Source organism: Channa argus, chromosome 8, assembly GCF_033026475.1.
Source record: "Channa argus isolate prfri chromosome 8, Channa argus male v1.0, whole genome shotgun sequence".
NCBI classification, from domain to species: domain Eukaryota; kingdom Metazoa; phylum Chordata; class Actinopteri; order Anabantiformes; family Channidae; genus Channa; species Channa argus.
In genome coordinates this window covers 9,304,040-9,323,111 of record NC_090204.1, presented here as the reverse complement: position 1 = coordinate 9,323,111, position 19,072 = coordinate 9,304,040, and the positions used below count along the sequence as shown (strand labels likewise).

The 19,072-nt window shown below is 38.8% G+C and overlaps 1 protein-coding gene across 2 annotated transcripts; it reads left to right on the top strand.

The window, feature by feature from the left end:
* Positions 1-92: 92 nt before the first annotated feature.
* Positions 93-18,785, top strand: ghrhrl (growth hormone releasing hormone receptor, like). Of its 2 annotated transcripts, XM_067512353.1 has the most exons (13): positions 93-1,701; positions 8,883-8,988; positions 9,448-9,555; positions 10,057-10,148; positions 10,942-11,045; positions 11,836-11,968; positions 12,145-12,298; positions 13,655-13,715; positions 13,976-14,045; positions 14,400-14,491; positions 15,305-15,434; positions 16,523-16,564; positions 17,175-18,785. In XM_067512353.1, exons 1-13 carry the CDS (start codon positions 1,648-1,650, stop codon positions 17,274-17,276), a joined length of 1,248 nt encoding a protein of 415 aa, XP_067368454.1. In that variant the 5' UTR covers positions 93-1,647; the 3' UTR covers positions 17,277-18,785. The 2 variants fall into 2 exon arrangements, with proteins under 2 accessions (XP_067368454.1, XP_067368455.1); XM_067512354.1 differs by lacking the exon at positions 12,145-12,298 and having other exon boundaries at positions 13,655-13,719.
* The last annotated feature ends 287 nt before the right edge of the window (positions 18,786-19,072 follow it).

The following is a 19,072-nucleotide window of genomic DNA, read 5'->3' as shown; positions in this document are numbered from 1 at the left end:
TTTAGATTTCATTTTACTCTCTGGAATGTTTTTTGTTGAGATGACACCTCTTCACACCTCTGTGATTATCTGGGTTAGAAATTTTGTGTGCGTGTGCAAAGCAATAAGGAAAAAAAAAGGCTTGTTCACTTTTGGCAACAGTTTACACTACTCAATGAAACAAACTGTGCTGCTGTTGCAGAGATCAGCTTGGGTTTAAGCATCAGATTTTTTTATATTCTCCATGGGTGTAAATTGATGCAATTACTATACAAAGTCTCATATTTTCTCTACAAAGCTACTTTTTGTAATAATAATTTTATAAATGTATGATTATACCAAACCTCTTTACAATATCTTTGTCAAAGGATTCTCTGGGGCTCATTTTTCTACTTGCTCTTTTTGAGGATTATTTTTGGAAGAATAGAAATGTGCATGAATCATTGCTACAAGCACTCAGTGTAACCAGTAATAGGCCTTCAAACACCCAGTGAACATAAATGTGTGAGTGATGATGATTCTGACATCAACTAATCTGTGTCTGGTTTAGTGTTTGACAGCTTGGAGTGTGAAAACATCAAAATCAGCGCTGTGTGCTGCCTCACTCATTCAGAAATCACAAACACAAATCTCACTACAAAAACAAGTATATTTCCAATCCAACAGGAAACATTTGCTTTGTGATTAAAATGATAGAAAACAGCCTGATACAGACAACAAGCACCCTGTGGAGAAACACCGCTATAGAAATTTGTTCTACTGTCAAAAGCCGTGGGTTGTAAAAGGGAATTGTGTCTGCCATTTCTATTGTTACTCAGTATGAAATAATAATAAACAAGTACAATTTCACATATATGAGAAATCAAAGTACTCAAAGTCAAATGTCCTCTGTATACTTCAAATGTAAAAAAAAACTAGCAAGCATTTTATGTTTTCTGCTTATTAAAATTTGTTGATTGTGGTAAACCAGGCAATACAATATCACATTTGCATTACATGCATTGTAATGCACATTTGTATAACTATGGTCATGTTTCCATATGAAAGAGGAAAATGATTAGTGAGTTTGTATAGGAACTAATCAGTACTTTTTGTTTGTATTTGCAGTTAATGTTATTCTATGTTAAAATAAATTTCCCGATGTAAAAAATGCCAGTTACAGTATATAAACACGACGTTCCTACAGCATGTAACTGTACAGCATGTACAAATTATTATGTGAATATTTGGCGACACAGTCTGGAATAAGCAGAAGATGCATCCTAAACCCTGAGATGTTGGCATCACCAGTTCAGTTGTGAAGCTTGGCGGTTATGATGGAAGCAGACCTGTGCCTTTAAAATTACAGAGCACTCCGTCTTTTCACAACGGTGCATCACGTGGTTAATTTGACTGCAGTCCCTCCATCATGGTATGGGGGCAGTTCTTCGTTTGTTTATAACGAAATGAGAAAAACTAAATATTCCAAGCCATTGTCAACTAGCATGTCAAGATGGATGCTTTTATTGTGGAAATATTGACCGGACCTCCCATTTTCAATGCTGCTGACTTGCCAGGTTTTGGTATTTACACCTAGGGAGATCTCAGCGCTCAGCATCCCGATGCCGGAGTGTGCAGAGGTCTCATGGACGAGAGCACCACGCTGGACTGAGCGGATACTGAACCAACATGTCCTGTCTCCACATTAGCAGCATTTTTCTCACTCTGTTTTTGGCTCCAACTGTGAGTGATTTACTTTCTCTTCACCCGTCTAAAAAAGAAAAACAACCTGCTAAGATTGTTACCGATTTCAAAACTTTTTAAGTCTTTTTAAGCAGGGAGTAGACAGCTTTTAACATTTTGGTTTTCCCACATATTACTAATACATAAGACGTATTTCATGTGATGTTTGCCTGATTTTCTGTGAGTCAAATTCAACACTCGTGCTGCGATGTTAAGCTGTCTGATTCTTTAGAGAAGCCTATAGTTGATTTCTTACCTTATCACATGTTGCGCCATAAGATACATTGTAGGAGAAAAACAGTAGACTGGTCTGAAGCAAAGATGAAGTATTTCATGCGTTGAATAAATCCGCATGTAATATAAAGTGCTGGGCTCAGTGTCTTTACAGCTTATCTTTACAGCTTCACCTGTCCCTCTGATTTAAATTCAGCTCGAGGGAGATTTGTGTGTGTGTTTGTGCTCCAAATGCCGTGAATATGGATATGTGTGTCTCTGCCTCTACTCTATGCTGTGTAGTTTGTGCATGAGGCCATTTATATGTAAATGTGGCTAAAACACCCAGAAAAATCATTAGTTTCAGCTCCAGTCCAGCTCCACATGTGAATATGTGCTGGTTGTGTTCGGCCGGTGTGACAATAAATTGAAACTTTAGGCTTTGGACCGTTGCTCTGACAACATTTCAATTACTCAGCTTCAGGTCTTTGAAAACTGTGACGGGCAGTTTCTGCTATTTTATTGGAGGGTATTTTATAGACCTGCAGATTTAGCTGTGATGAAATCACAATTTTAGTTCTAACACGTAGTCTATGTTATATTTGTGACATGCAAATAATTTTATTTATTATTATTAGGTGTGTCTGTGTGTGTTTATGCTTATGTGTTTATCTAAATCATTTATGCAAAATGCACTCGGAGACACATTGAATTATTTCACTTTATCAAAATTAGAAAAGCGAAAAACCATTAGGTAAAATGGAATGACTTCTGTTTGCTGATATTACTTCATTATTTACAGTATTATTTTTAAAATTTGATGTAGCTGATCAGCTGTTAGGAAACAATGCTGGCATTCTTGGGTACATGTCTACTTTGCTAATTTCCATAACGAAATAGAAATATGAGAATAGGCAAATGGGTGGTGTGATGATAACAGCGATAGACGAAAATGAGAACAGAGCAGACACTCGTTCTCTTCTCTTACACTGTATTAAAACTGTATTAAAATTAACTAGCACTGTCCATAAAACACACTCGCAACACACACAATCAATAGAAATAACACCAAGCAGGTCCTTTGAATTCTCTGATATGATTTAAAAAACATGAAAATGATCTTATCACCTTTTGATTTGACAATATCTAAATCATGAACAGTGATTCACTGGACAAGCAGTCAGTGGATTGTGTGTCAGTCATAAAACAAACTATACCACTCATATTTTTCAAAAAAGGACTTCATCCAGCAGCTTCAACAGCAAAAAGACTGGTAACGTGGAGAAAAAACTGTTTTTCCATATATTAAATAAACAAGATGGGACATAAATTAGTGAGCTTTAGATATGCTGGGGGGAGACAGACTAGCTCCTGTGTTATGCTAACTTCTCCTGACTCCAGCTTCAAATGTGCCTTAACTGGGTAAGCTGCAGAGCTTTTCTGCATTAGAGCTGCAGATTTCTGAGAATATTCAACAATGTCCCACTTGGTGAAAAGAACTAGTCAAATTAGGAAACGTTTGGCATAAATGCTGCAAACACTGGCAGAAGTGTTAGGCTGCTCCTTTCTGTTATCATATCTACTATGACCATGGCCTTCACTAGGATTAACCACTGAGTAAAGGCAGTTGTTCTTCTGCTCTTTTCATTCTGCAGACGCTACTATAATGCAACAATTTGTGAATACTGTATGAGTAGCACTGTATAACTCTTATCTCGGCTCGAATATTTCCTGGAAAGCCAATCAGTTCCTGCAGCATCTGAACTTCAGAGACAGACTGCATTTGTGTTCTCTTGTGATTGACTGAAGAATATTTTCATACTCTGCCATGGCTGCAGCAATGAAGTGCACCTCATTTGCTGTTCAAAATAGAAGGCAACATCTGTAAAGCGAGCCCAGTCCGATGGCCCCTTTTTGGGTAGTTATTGGATAATGGGCTTCGCTTTGGAGAGAACATTTTTGCAGCAGACTGCACGCTAACCTGGCATTGTGAAGGGGACTTTAGTTTCATGTTCAGACTTAGCTTATCCATTTCCATCTCAACATCGTCGTATCTCTGTTTCTGTTTCTTAGACACAGCACAGTGCCTCACTTTATCCCATCCCCCAGTTGAAATGCATGAGCACACTGTGCACCATTGCTGCTCGTAACACCCCCAGTCTCACATCTTGCTTCATCCCTCACCCCCCTGCCATTCAGATTGTTGCTCGTTTCCATCATATGTAGAATAAATTTCTCCATTTTGCATAGAAACAGGGAGGCCATGTGGCACTGACATGTCTGTGCATTCCTCATGTGGCTTTGAAGAGGAAGCACAGTAATTGCTGAGTAAATGGCACAGTAACACCTCTCGTGAGATAGGACTGGCAGCAATTTGCTCAAGTTGCTTCTAACATGTCCATTTGTCATTGGTGGAGGAAGAAGTGTTCAAATATGCTCGTATATTTCTCTCCAATTAGTAAAAAAGAAAAGAAAAAAACATTTGTTTATCATTATTATTATTTGTCAATAATGTTTATGTTCAACAACTGTCATATGGTTTGTTTTCAGTTCCAACTAGTTTTTGTTATTATTGCATTTTTGACATACATGTGGCTAAAGTGGTTTGTTATTCCACGCAAACACAAGTTTTTCTATTAAGAATTTCATTGGTTGTAGACGTGTATCTGTGATGGTTTAGCATATTGATAGACATAAAATGAGGAAAAGGCTGAGCTGAAACATTCATCCATGGTCATGGAAGGGGGCTGAAGTCAATGCCAGCTTATACTGGCAAAGAGGTGGTGTACACACAGGACAGGTCACAAGTTTTATAACCCGTAACCTATAAGTGGTAGACACACACGCTCACATATGGACAATTTAGACTTTATAGCCACCAGCTAATCTAACCTTTTTGTTGCCCCCCCATCTCCCAGCTTTAAACCCATAACCTCTTAAAAAATATCAGTTTTAGATTCATTTTAGGTTATATCAAACCCTTCAAACCATCTCACAGAACTTTGCTTTTGATTAGTGTCTCCAAAGGCAGATCAGATTACTTAATTGACACTTTATGGGGATATTTTTCAGTGCGTGTTTCTTCAAAGAAAGGAATATGGCTGAATCTGAACCTGCATCCCTGTTCTAATGGTGAGGGCACTTATATTTTCTTTATCATCTATATTTTGCTTCATTTTGAGAATAAAAGGGAAAATCTGCACATCATGTATGAACAAAATTTGAACACTTATTTTGCTTTTCATTTGGGTTTTTTTTTCACGTCTAGAGCAATTTTTTAATTGTTTTCGGGATTGATGCAGCAACCCTGAAGAGTCTGTATGTAATCCATTAACCAGTCCCTCCAGGAATTTGCAATGTTGCAGTTGCAACCATTAATTTACCTGATCCTCTGGCAATTCTGTGCGTTCCTGCAATTTAGAATCATGCAAACATAGAAACATGCATAACAAAATCAGGCATTTAGGCTGCATCAATCACTAAAATATCCACAAATTCCTAAAGGGACTGAATCCTACCCTAACAATGAGTTAATATCAATTCAAAGCATTCTGATCTATAACTTCATGACTCCAGATGGGTTTGTAAGGCTGCAGATACTGCCTTTTCCCCAGTCATAGATCTTTTTCACAAAAGCATTTTAGTACACAAAAACTTAGTCTTAGTGAGTGACACTCAAACTAGAGCAAACAGAGGTTCTCCTGAGAGTTTGTGGTCTCCGAGGAACTTAAATTCTGAAGTGTTTTTCATTAAGAATTTGGTTGCATCTTGTCACAAAAATCTTGTTTTCCCTCAGGTCCTTCTTAATGAGCTGACAAGCTGAAACAAGGACAGTCTATCCAACATGTCTTTCAGTAACAGAGATTACTTTATTAAGCCTGCATGTCACCTGTGTTGTCTTTTCATGTATTTAGTTTCTGCACAGCTAAAACTCAACACATATATTAACGTTACTCAGCCCCCCATTTCCATAATTACTAAAAACCTTGAAGATTCTGAGTAATTTTGGAAATGGGGGGGACATTATGAGGGGCTTCCTTTAATGCCCTTTTTTCTCTACTTTTGTCTTGTTGTCTGCACATATTCCTCTCTTGTTCACATATAATGTACATACACCCACCCTCTGCTATCATACCTGCTGACATCACATTGTGGTGTACACTTCCTAGCTCTTAACAATATTGTCTTCAAGGTGCATACAGAGAAAAGAGCTTCCAATCCCACTTTCAGCTGAGATATTTTATTTAACCTTTGTTTTATTTTGTGGAAAAGTCTGCACCTAAATGGCAGCATGAATAAAATCTAATAGTTAAGCTTTTTTGCCAAAACAAGACCCAATGTTCTGCTCTGACCTTTAGATTCAGGCCACTTAAGTTCACTGACAGCATTAAGAATAAAACACTGATGCTTGAATTTCTTGAATTTAACCCACATTTTTGTAGCCCATCGAAAGAAGATAGTCTTCTCACCACCAACTGCTCCAGTAAGTGCAAAGATATAAACTCTTTACATCATACATCGATCAGCCACAACATTCATTTCATTTATTAAAATATTATGAACTAATAAATGCTGATGTATCATTATGCCACCTGTCAGTATATAAATTGGTTAAAATCAGCTCCACCGCCACCAGGGTGTGGGAGGTGCTGTGGATGGTCCACCACCTCCTCGATGGAATCGAGTGGGCAGCCCAGGACATAGCCAGCTCTCTTAACCAGCTTAGTTAGTCTATTCTTGTCTCTGCCGTGTTGCCACCTACCCAGCACAAAACGGTGTAAAAAACTTCGGAGGCCACTACAGTGTCATGAAAAGTTCGGAGAAGAGCCCTGCTTACACCAGAGGACCTCAGTCTCCTCAGCAGGTGGAGACCACTCTGGCCCTTCCTGTACAGAGCGTCACCGACATCACCGACACGATCCTGCTCATTTCCCTCTGACACACAGCCATCAATGGAAGTGCTGTCTGAGAACTTGTGCAGGTGACAGTGAGGCGAGTTGTACTTGAAGTTCGGTGTGTAGAGGGTGAACAGAAATGGGGAAAGCACTGTCCTCTGGGGTGCCCCCGGGCTACAGACCACCACATCTGACACACAGTCACGTAGTCTCACGCACTGTGGTTTGTCATAGGGGTAGTTGATGGTCCATACAGCCAGATGTTGGTCCACACGTGCCCTGCATCAATACCATCTGGATGGGGTTAAAAGCACTAAAGTCCAAGAACATGACTCCCAGGGGAGTCCACGTGGGATAGGGCCCAATGCAGCAGGTAAATGACAGCATCATCCACCCCGAGGCCAGTTCGATAAGTGCACTGCAGGGGGTCCAGCGTTAAGCCCACCTCACTGAGCATGTCTGCACACTCCCTGAGGAGCCCAAGGCTAATATGGTCTGGGCCTGTGGCCTTCCTAGCCTTGGTCTTTCTTAACTCTCTTCTCACCTGGTCCAAACTGAGGCAGAGAGGGGTGTGTGGTGAGCTGTTGTGGTTTTCTGGAGCTGTGGGCTGTTGGGAGCCCTCTGTGACAGTAGGGGCAGAGTGGTCCACATGGAGTTGAGGTGTGAGAGACTGCAGCTGGGAGTGAGCTGGAGAGCTGTGAAGAGGGGCTTAGGTGGTTGGGGGCTAAGGACTAGGCAGAATCAAATCTATCGCAGACAAGATTCTATTCATTTGCCCAAGCCTGGTCTCCAGTGATCTGGTGGCCATCCCCCTCTTCCTTGACCCGAGATATGTTTCAGTCCTCTCCACACATTGCTGACATTGTTCTGCTCCATGCTCCAGTTTTCAACAAAAACCTGAATATAGTCCGTGATACAGTGTGTACGACTGTCAATGCCCTACTAGTGCGGAATGCAGAAAATGTCCCAATCTATCCTCTCTCAGCTGCACACTGGCCTCCTCTGTCCAAATCCTGACTTCTCTGACCACTGATGACAACTGGTGTGTAAGTAGAAAGCAAGTGAACAAGGTTGGGATCAGAGCAGCCAGGGTTCAGAGTTTTATTGTCCCTTGAGTGGCAGTTAACATACTGGGTGAAGTTAGGGAGGTTGGCGGAGAGGGGGAGGGAGGCATGATTAAAGTCTCCCAAGATGAGGAGTAGGGCTTGTGTGTCTGCAGCTGGGATGACGGATATAAACAATCACCACCAACACATGTGAGAACTCCCACTTCTCTGCAGCTCTCACTGTCACACACAACATTGTATCAGGTCTGCTACATGTTTAATGCATGCTTAGCACTACTACTAAGGATTTGTGATTTCATATTTATTTTCATATTTTATATTTTCGTATTAGTTGGACTACATTACAACACTGTGTAATCTTTCTGGCAAGCATTCACTGATACATCTGAGTTTATTAGCAGACTGTACACACACACACACACACACACTCTCAGTTTTGAGGTACAGCCAAAAGCATAATTACCACAGAGTCATGACCCTTGTGTCCTCTATTGCTTCCATTTCCAACAATCCAACTTCACTAAATGTTACCTTAGGGCATCTACCTTACATGAACCTTTTTCTTTGTTAGAACAAGATGTTCTTTTTTGTTTCAGTCTGAAATAAATGTCAGGCTAAAGTCAAATATAAAGCCAGTTGGTTTCGACTTGTTGGAGGCTGAGACGATCATCTGTGTCCTTAAGGTCAACTCATTTAATAAGTTTCTCTAAGCTGGCTCTTTCCCCCAAGCTTCTCCAATACTAAAATATCATCAGTGTGTTTTGCAAAAAAGTTAGTGTTTCAGTTGGAAAGCATTTCCTGCTAAAGGTAAAGCATAAAGGGAAAATGAGTTGCTGACCTTTAAAAACTGCATTGGCAAGCTTTTTTTTTCATACACATGAAATGTCTTTTTGGTGTAAGTAGACACGGAGTGGTCACAGAGTCTGAAATGTCTCTACACATTACAAAGAACATCCTTTACTTCTGTTTTTTCTTCCTTCCTTCATTCCTTCTTTTCTACCTGTAGGCATTATCTAGCCTGCACCCTGAATGTGAGTACATATTTCAGCTGGAGAAAGAGGAGTATCAGTGCCTTCAGTACATTGAGGACCAGGCCAACAGAAGCTATGAAGGTGTGTCTTCAGTTTTAAAATCACCCTGCCGTAGTAGCCAATGTTGGCATTCAGTACTAAGCTGGAGTAAATGCTTCACAGGGAACCACAAGTTGTCTGGGCAGATGTTGATGGGTTTGCAACTGCACAATGAAGACGCACTGGGCGATCTGCCACTGTGATCCATCTGTTAAGAACACATAAAGATTTATGTAGTCAGTGTATCTCAATATTAAGGTTTTGGTTGGATATATTCAGTGCTTGTCTTGATTACCACAAAGGCAGTTATGGCTTTTAGAGATTGTTACTGTGTCCCCATGAGCATACATTTAAACGTTGCACATTTCAGGCAGTGCGGTGTGACTGTGTGTCTAAATTGGTGTTCACGTCTCATCTCTAATTATTTATTACACATTATTACACATTTTGTCTTTGATCCTTCTTCCTTGTGCTGCTCTACCCCCCACCCCAAATAAAAAGGTTGTGAGCCATTCTGGGATGCTGTCATCTGCTGGCCACATGCTGTTGTTGGGGAAACAGTCCAAAGAGCTTGTCCTGCAGTTTTCTCCTTCTTCAAAAACAACACAGGTGACTAAATGATCACAGGGTGGAGGATGATAAAAGGTTTTCAGCCTGAGATAATGAGTTCAAAATGAAGTTCAAAGGTTCTGATGAGCTCATAAACAATGTTTATATATTTATTAATGGATCCCCTCATTCATTTGTACCATTTAATTTACTTAATATACAGTATGTGGATTAATGAGATTAATGAGAGGCTAAAATTCTGACCTGATGATGATGCTTGACATGAGCTATAAGTGAAAACCCAAAGGAACAAAGAATTAAAATTCTACCTGAGGGGAACAGGAAAGTGTGTACCAACATTTATTTTTAATCCATCTAATCCTCTTGAAATGTTTTACTAGAAAAGCACAGCACTAGATTTCATCCATTGCTACAGCCCCACAGCCAGTATGGCTAAATACAAAATATATGAAAATGTTCTTCTCTTGATTGTAATTCCCATCTGAACATAACTTCTTACTGGCTGAGTTGAATTTTTGATCTTTTCACCTTTCACCTCAGGTTCAGTGAACCGTAACTGCACTAGTGCAGGTTGGTCCAGGCCCTTTCCACCGTATCACTTTGCCTGCAGTGTGGATGATGACATTCCTGAGGTGAGACATTTGAGGTCAGGGATGTTTTCAGAAACAGGAGGAGAAGGAGCTAGAACTAAGGGACAAGCAATGCACAAAGGGATTCAACCCTCGATCAGATCAACTTCAAAAATCAACACACCAAACAAGCGAAATTAGCAAATAAACTGTTGAAATGTGTGTGAAGTGAAACCAAGCTGTAGCAAATGTACCTGCTTTTATTTCTTACTATTGTGAGAATCCCACATATAGGCTTCTGGTTTGATGCCTCATAAGAGAACAGTGTGAAAGAGTATGCTCATACCTAAATGTACTTAATAGGAAAATACATTCAAAAGGCAGAAAGTGAATGAAATCCCCCATCAGGTAATTGCTGAAATTATCTTGTTTCAAAGAGAGAATGGTGCTTAATCTTACTGAACAGTGTTATTGCAGGATAATTATTAAAAAACTACTTGTGCTGCTGTGTAGAGCATCTTTTGTCTTGAATTTTTTAAGACTTTAAAGTCTTCCAAAAACCAGGTTGAAAAGTCACTATTTACTTTAATTAAGTAGCTTTTTTTGTTTAGTTTAATTCAGTAATCTGCATTGTCTGTTCTTACTGCTAAATTATGAAAAAAGCTTTCATGCAGCCATGCAGCAACCATCTCTGCAATACAGTGGGGTCTCAGTGGGGTCTTGCAGTTTGTCTGCAATTTGGTCTAATTTAAGGACATTACATTCAATTTTAAGACTGAGAACACTTTGAAAAGTTTTGAAATTTGAACATAACTCCCTTTTCCACAAAAAATCTTCTCTCTCATCTTGCTTTCAGACAGAGCAGTCCTACTTTGCCACTGTGAAGCTCGTCTACACCATCGGCTACAGCATTTCTCTAGTAGTGCTGGCCTTTGCCGTGTTGATCTTGTTGCTCTTCAGGTAAGAGGAACACAATACAGTAATGCAATACAATACTTTATACAATAAATATTCTTCAATTTTTCCAGTAATCACAGTAATTTGGTCAACCTACAGCCTACACATCAATCACCAAACATTAGAGAACACAAAAAGTGCCACTTATAGGGGCGGCTGTAGCTCAGTTGGTAAGGCAGTTGACCATGGACCACAGGGTCAGTGGTTCAATCCCCACTCCCAGCTACAAGTCAAAGTGTCCTTGGGCAAGACACTGAACCCCAAGTTGCTCCTGGTGGGTCAGGTGAGCACCTTGCATGGCAGCCACTGCTGTGTGAGTGGGTGAATGGGTGAATGGGAATCAACATTGTAAAGTGCTATGTAAGTGACTATTTACCATTTACTAATTTGCAGTTTAATCACTACACTAACAGAACTTATAAATACCCAAGGTCTTTGTTGCTAATTAGTAGTTTCATTGCTTGCTTAAGCTGTTCTCCTTATTAGCTGACAAAAAACTAAGTATTATCCAGACTACAAATAAATCTATTTCACAAAAAGTCATACTTTTATTTAAGGAGGAGAGGTTTGCCTATAATGTCAATTTACAGCAAATGACTCCGAAATCCAAAATGCTAATTACCAATTGAATATAACAACACGTTTTTAATATGGTCCCAGATAACAAATTTTCCTTACATGACACCCTCTGCTCTAAGACCCTTGAATCATTTTGGCAAAACTATTATGAAGTCAGTTGTTATGTTGTTTACCATCATTTACCAAAATTTTAATTGGTTTTGTTTTCCAACAGGAGGCTACGTTGTGCCAGGAACTTCATTCATATCCAGCTCTTCATTACATTCATCCTGAAAGCTGTTGCAGTCTTCATAAGGGATGCTACTTTATTTTCAAGTGATGATACAAACCATTGCACCCTTTCCACAGTAAGATAACGATAATCAGGACAAGAGGTTCCTGGTTCTTTTAAGAAATTCCTTTGGGCCATTTTTAAATTTATGCATTGCTACTGCTCTCATCACATATTGCTTACATGTCTCCTCTCTCCTTCCAATCCTTTCTAACAATTTACTGTCTTCACGTGCTTCCTGTTTTTTCCCAGTTTGCCTGTAAGGCCTCTGTGGTCTTTTGTCACTATTGTGTAATGGCTAATTTTTTCTGGCTCCTGGTGGAGGCGCTCTACCTCAACTCCCTGCTGCTTTCATCCTTCTATCACAGCCGTAGATGCCTCTGGGGTTTCAGCCTGCTAGGATGGGGTGAGAAACCTTGCCACGGAGTTTCCATGACATTTGCCTTCTGAGCTGTAGAGTTTGTTTCTGATATACTGTAACACAGTGCACATTTGAAGTACAGACTATATGATTTTTGACCTCTCTAGATCTGAAAAGCCTCTTAAACTTCATACACGTTAATACATAAGGACTTATATTATTATAAATCGAGGAGACTTAAACATTTCCATTATTCTGTACAGATAATAGAGTTTTTCTAAGTATTATATGGATGTTGGCTCAGGGTCAGTCACACAGTCACAAGTTTTTCCTGACCTCTAGTGCAAAATCTGCAAGTTTTCAGTGCAAACTACAAAGTTTGGGGATGCAATAAACTCTTTAATGGTTTGTGGGTCTAGGCTCCACGGTGTATTCCATTAATGCACTCTGTACATTATGTGCAAAATAACTTTCTGCTTTTTTGAACTTTGAAATGATGTGTCTTTTCAGTAACCCTATAATTCGATTCCTCTGCTTCTCCAGTTATTCTTACAGGAGTGCACAAATACGCACACTGTGTGATTTGTAGTCTGCAGTCCATCAAAAGTTCATGTGCAGTGGAACTGTTTTATAAACTATATGCCCTGACTTGCAGGTACATTTTTTTCAGTCCATATTCTGGATTCTACCATGTACAAATGAGTGTAGAATACTGAATTAAATTATTAATTTAATTAATAAATAAATTAATAAATTTGACATTTATTTTATGTCACCACAGTGCCGTGACTTTTAGTTACACACATCTTATGTATTTTTAAGAGTTATCATATCTGCCGCTCTATTACAGTTATGTCATGTGACTTAAAATGAGACTTTGAGGATGAACATGGAGGATGGGACATTCGGCTTGCTGCAGAAGCAGATGACTTTAAAAATATGTTGAGCAAAGCAGATGGAAAGATATCCTTCTATTTGAGGCTTATTACTCTGTTCAGTGTTTCAAAGGACTTTCGCGGTAGTCTTTAGGGACACCAAGATGCACACAGCCTGCCATGAGCCGAGAGCCCAAGTTTATTATTTTAATACAGACAGAAACTCTTCTGGCTCAGTGGCATCTGATGTAATTATAGCAAACTAACGGAATTAAAGTTTACATCCCTGTGGCAGTGACCACGAATGTATTTGATTACACTCGCGGGTCAAATGTTTTTGAAAAATATTCAAGTTGATTCCTTAAGAACTGCCATTAAATAAAAGGCAAAATGCAATCGTATAGATGTACAGTATAGTTTACACTGGATGTATGTATACACAACAAAAAGCCTTTTAAATAATACATTTACTTTGAGCAAAAGTAAATACAGTAATTAGAAAAATTCTAATTTTGCTTTTCCACAGGTGTACCTGTGCTCTTCATTATCCTGTGGATGGGATCTAGGGTGTATTTTGAGGACACAGAGTTTGTATAAATCACCACTTGTTTTTTATATACATCACTGAACACTGCAACAGATTTACAGTGATCACTGCTGCAATCTGAAGTGAAAATAGAACATTTAACCACTATTGCTTTAAATGATAATATCGCAGTATAAGTCTATGATAAGGAAATATGTTGCTAGCAGGAAATATTGAGCTACTCTTAAACTTCCTGTGTGTCATTCATGCTCCCTAAGCCTCTACAGACTAATTAAGATTTCAAAATGTCTTTCCACACAGATGTTGGGACATCAACGAGGACTCACCCTATTGGTGGATCATCAAGGGACCAATTGTTGTGTCTATAGCGGTAAATGCTGCCACTGTCAAACAAACAAGCAAACGATGGACCATAATTAAGCACCTAACAGATTGTTATGCTGATGGTTTGTTTATATTCTTTGTAGAAAAGGCTTCTGAGAAAGGACTTGAAAAACCTCTTTTGTACAAATTAGAAAAGCGAACCAAAAGCTTAAAAGCAAGCCAAAAGGCTGATGCGAGCAAACCCTCACTTTAGTCTTGGCCAATTACACACTTGACTGCCCATATTTTTGCCATGACATCCATTAATCACGTTGTTGTAAGAAACATTTGGTACCATGTCTCTCGAGGCCATACTCCATAAAAGTTCTCAATTTTTCATTGTTGCTCTTTCTATGAACAGGTCAATTTTATGCTCTTCATGAACATCATCAGAATTCTAATACAGAAGCTCAATCCCCGGCTTATCCAGTTCAATAACTCCTCTCAGTACAGGTAATCCTTTAGCTGGAGACATAGTGGCTGAACTCTGCACAGCTATCTCTAACCTGTTTTAGTCATTACTGAAATTTGAACACGAAGACCTGAATAACAAGACGTACATTTTAACCAATTGTAAGCTTTCTTTAGCTTTGAGACTTGCTTTTATCAAATTTAACTTTCATCTTTTCCTCACAAAGTCTTGGATTTGCAGAAATGGATCTGTGTGACTTGTTTATTTTGAACTGTTAAGCCTAGTACATCTGATGCACACATTTTCCAATACTTTCTCACTCCATAAGTAGACTCTTTGATGTGAGCAAAGACGCAACTTATGTGAAACGTGTTGATACACAACAGTGGCCAATGCATTATTCATTCAGACCCCACTGGACTGCAAACTACCCAGTCTGGCCACGTCTACCTTTCTACTTCCCAAGAGGCATTTTAGAATTTCTAATTGAAATAGGCTCACTAATTGTCTGTGTTCAGGCACATCATCACCATCATCAAGATTTTATAAAAGTCATACCAAAGGTAACTTGAGTGATCCTTTACTTAATCGCACTAGCTCGATCAATATATTCTCCTACACATGTACAACATTAGTTCTACACTCACATTTTAATAGTCTCGTATTTAATAGTCTTATGTAAAAGTCCCCCACCCCCCCAACACACACACACACACACACACAAGAATCCCCTTGACTGACATCTGATGATTAGTGTGTCTACATTCATGATGATATCTGGAGCAGCGTTTAGATAAGATATGCCTCAGGTATTTTCACCTCCTGAATCTTGTTTCTTTGCTTCTGTGCAACAGGCGCCTGACTAAGTCCACTCTCCTCCTTATCCCTTTGTTTGGCACCCACTACGTGTTCTTTAATTTTCTGCCCGACTACTTCAGTGTTAACCTGCGCTTCTGTATCGAGCTCTGCATAGGATCCTTCCAGGTAATAATGTAAACTGTATGAATGCTCAATATTCTGACCATAATAAATTTTACACACACGTACACACACACACAAAAACACGAATGCACAATGTTATCCCCTTAGACTGTATGTTTGCTATAAACCCTTGTGTGTACTGCTTGTCTGACTAGGGCAGAACATCCTGTGTATCAAAATAAGTACATCTAATTAAGATATTATTGTAATTATTATCATAGCTGGATTATTCAAGATGCTTTACTTTTGTATGTCACAGTACATGAGATAACCAAAGTTGTATTTATACTAGATCTAATTTGCTGTAAAATTGTACAAATTAGCTGTTCAGTTTAAAAATCCTCAATTTAAACTAAACATACTTGCAGGGTTTTCAGCTCAGTCCTAACAGCAACATGTTAAACTTTTCACAGTGTTTCAGTGTTTCATCGTCATGATAAGACAGAGTACAACTGAAACTGGCAGGGGTGCCATTCGTTTTGAGGACATTTGGTATTACATGAGAAGTCAAGTAGTTGCGAGACATTGCAGCCTGGGCAAATGGGGCTGAACACACTAATCAACACTGACGTTCTCAGAGCTGCTGGCATTGCTGAAAACAGCAGCAGATGTAATAGTTAATCCCTGAAACTACACATACGCTGAAAAAACCTTGATAAAGAATTTATAAATAAGTTCTTTGCTAGTGGTGGCACAGACGTGTAATATTTTGGAAAAAAGTTTAATGTCTTACTGTATTTCATCTCACAGGCTGGTTTGCTAAACCAATCCCCAAGTTGGATTTTCATGCTGTAAAACTTTATTATGAGAATTTAAATTAATTAAACACAGAGATTTGAAATAGCTGTAAATCTACAAATACCAACAGGTCCTACTTGTTGTGGTGTAGTTAAAACCAACAGAATATAATGGAGATATGAATCCAAACCCTTTCTCTTATTATTAAACATAATAGATTTTTCTGTGCTGCTTTTATTTCTTCAACCTGTCGGCTCTCATTTGTGTGTGTGACATTTAAGCTCAACGTGAACAACCTTTCAACAATGTGGACCTGTCCTAAATGTTAATTATCAAAACTGTCTCTCTTACAGGGGCTCCTTGTGGCAATTCTCTATTGCTTCCTCAATCAAGAGGTCAGTACCAGCCGTTCTCAATAATTTACTTAACATATTCACCCCTTCTCACACAGATAATTTAGAGCTCTCTGCTGCATAATAAACCTGTGCATGGAGATCATATGCCAGGTACGGGTGAGTGGTTCAGAGCTTTCAGGGCGATGTGTTTTAATTTTGACAGAGCTTAAAACACAATACAATTTCTCTTCATTTCATTTTATAAGGGATGATCTCCAAACCACCAAAGGTTCATGTTAGGCCGACCCCAGGCAGTCTTGGCTACCTGGCTAAATAATCAAATAGACCAATTAATTAGTTCATCTCATATAAATTTTTTTATTATACATGTGAAATTGAACTCACAGAAGTGTTTTATCAATGAATATTGTCGTGATGTCAAGGGAAATATATTATTTGTAATGCTTAAAAAATGTAATTGATGTGCCAACAATATAACAGGCAAAATAACTTCATCTGTGCAAGTGAAAAAGTGGGTTTTATAGCTTGACTAAATCTTATTCTTCAAATGTAAAGGCGTAGTGTTTTGGCAATATGCTTTGTTGCTGAAGTTATGAGGTAAACATATAAGAAAAAAATTAACTAATATACTCTATTTGTGTGTTCACAGGTCCAGAAAGAGGTTCACATGCAGTGGCTGAGATGGCAAGAAAGGAGCTATGGGGTAGTGTCACCTGCTGCAAAGGGCAGCCAGATGGACACGCCTTTTTAGATTTGACTGCACTGTCACTGAGGGTTGCTTCTGTGCACATTATCATCATCATCTCCAATGGTCTGTGCATCATGCATAATAGCTTACCAGTGGTTGTCAACAATGCATCTTCAAAGCTTCAGGGTCTGTACGTTTTCATTCATGTTTTAGCACTCCTTCAGTCAGCACCAGATTTCAGATAATACACATTATCTTTTCTCGTGTATAAAACAAATTACACTATTATAAGACGCAGTAAGTTTGATCACAGTGATTTGGCAGTTGCTTTTACCAAAAGCACCTTACAAGTGAGGTAAATGAGCAGCAAACAAAAAAGCTACTTAAGGGGGCAAGATACGAAAGATAGAAAATTTCCAGTTTATTGATTTATTTATGAGATGTCAGAGACACAGGCAGAAATGCATGATGAGACAGTGGAGTCATCTGATGGAAAGGATATGAAGAGCTGTGTGTCACTAGCATAGCAATGGTAGGAAAAGCTGTGTGAGTGGATGACAGAGCCTCAGAATGTGATATGATTGAATAGGCAGAAGCCCTGCAGCACACACACCTTTGGAGATGCAATGGGGGACAAATACTTGTCCCTGCCAAGACACCTTAAAGGTTTACCCAGATAGGCAGAATCAGAGCCAGCTGAGCGTCGAACCAGAGATGCCCACTTCAGAGAGTGCAAACAGAAGGACCTGTAAGTTTACAGTGTCCAAAGGCTGCAGACAGATCAAGTGGTATTTAGACAGGTCTGCAGCTTTTGCAGCCAGCAGGGATTCCACAACCCTCAGGAGAGCCGCTTCAGTAAAATGACATTTAGCCAGATGTTTATCATAAATGCTTTAGGCTTTTGGAAAATGTGATATTTTAGACATTATATTACATCCTTATATTACTCTTGTGGGAAGGAGGTGTATTGTAACAAAGCTTTTTTGTGGTCTTTGTACTTGCTGAACTTAATGTCATTCACAGTGAGGATCAAGGTAAAGATGAAATATCTCTGCTGAAAGGTATATTGTTCATAGGAGGTTAATGAACAAAAGCAGTGGCTACTTTGAGATTTTTCAGAAGGACTTAGGACTAAAAACCTGCAGACTGTTGATATTAGATAGCACATTGTTAAAAACCACTTCACTGTATACTTTAAAGGTTAACAACAATGCAGCACTGTATGTTCTGTCATGTCAACTCATTAAATAAAGTAAATCTCCACTGTCATGTCACAATCAAGACAGGACTGTAAAAAAATTATTATACTGATACCTTTTAATGATTTAATATGAATGTGTAACTGTACTACCTTCTAGCACATTGTACAGTCCTTTAAAATGTATGGAGATACAAAGAATAATGAAACTGAAAATATTTCAACCATAATTACAAAACTGTTACCTAATATAGATCTGTGAGTCTGTGAGTTACTGCCTTATTATGTATCTTCCAGGAGACTCTTGTTCAGTTTGTTTTTAATGTAAATGAAAAATTTCCTTAAACTGAATGTATAAACTATTTGCTGTCAGACTGTCGTTTTATTGTCAGTTTTGTTCATTGTTGCATTTGGGTGTTACTGCTTTTTGCCTCTCTCTACAATGCTGTAACGCCTTGTAAAATACGACTTTAAGCATGGACATTTTTTCCCAGCTTCATTGTAAGTGGCGGGAACCTCCAACACAAAAAGGAAGATAACATGAGGTGGCAGCTAAACAAAAAGTTAAATCAGTGATAAAAAATAAATTCATGAAAGTCCTTGAATCCTTGTTTCATGTGATTTAGATACAATCTTGATTCATAAATGTGTGCTCATACTG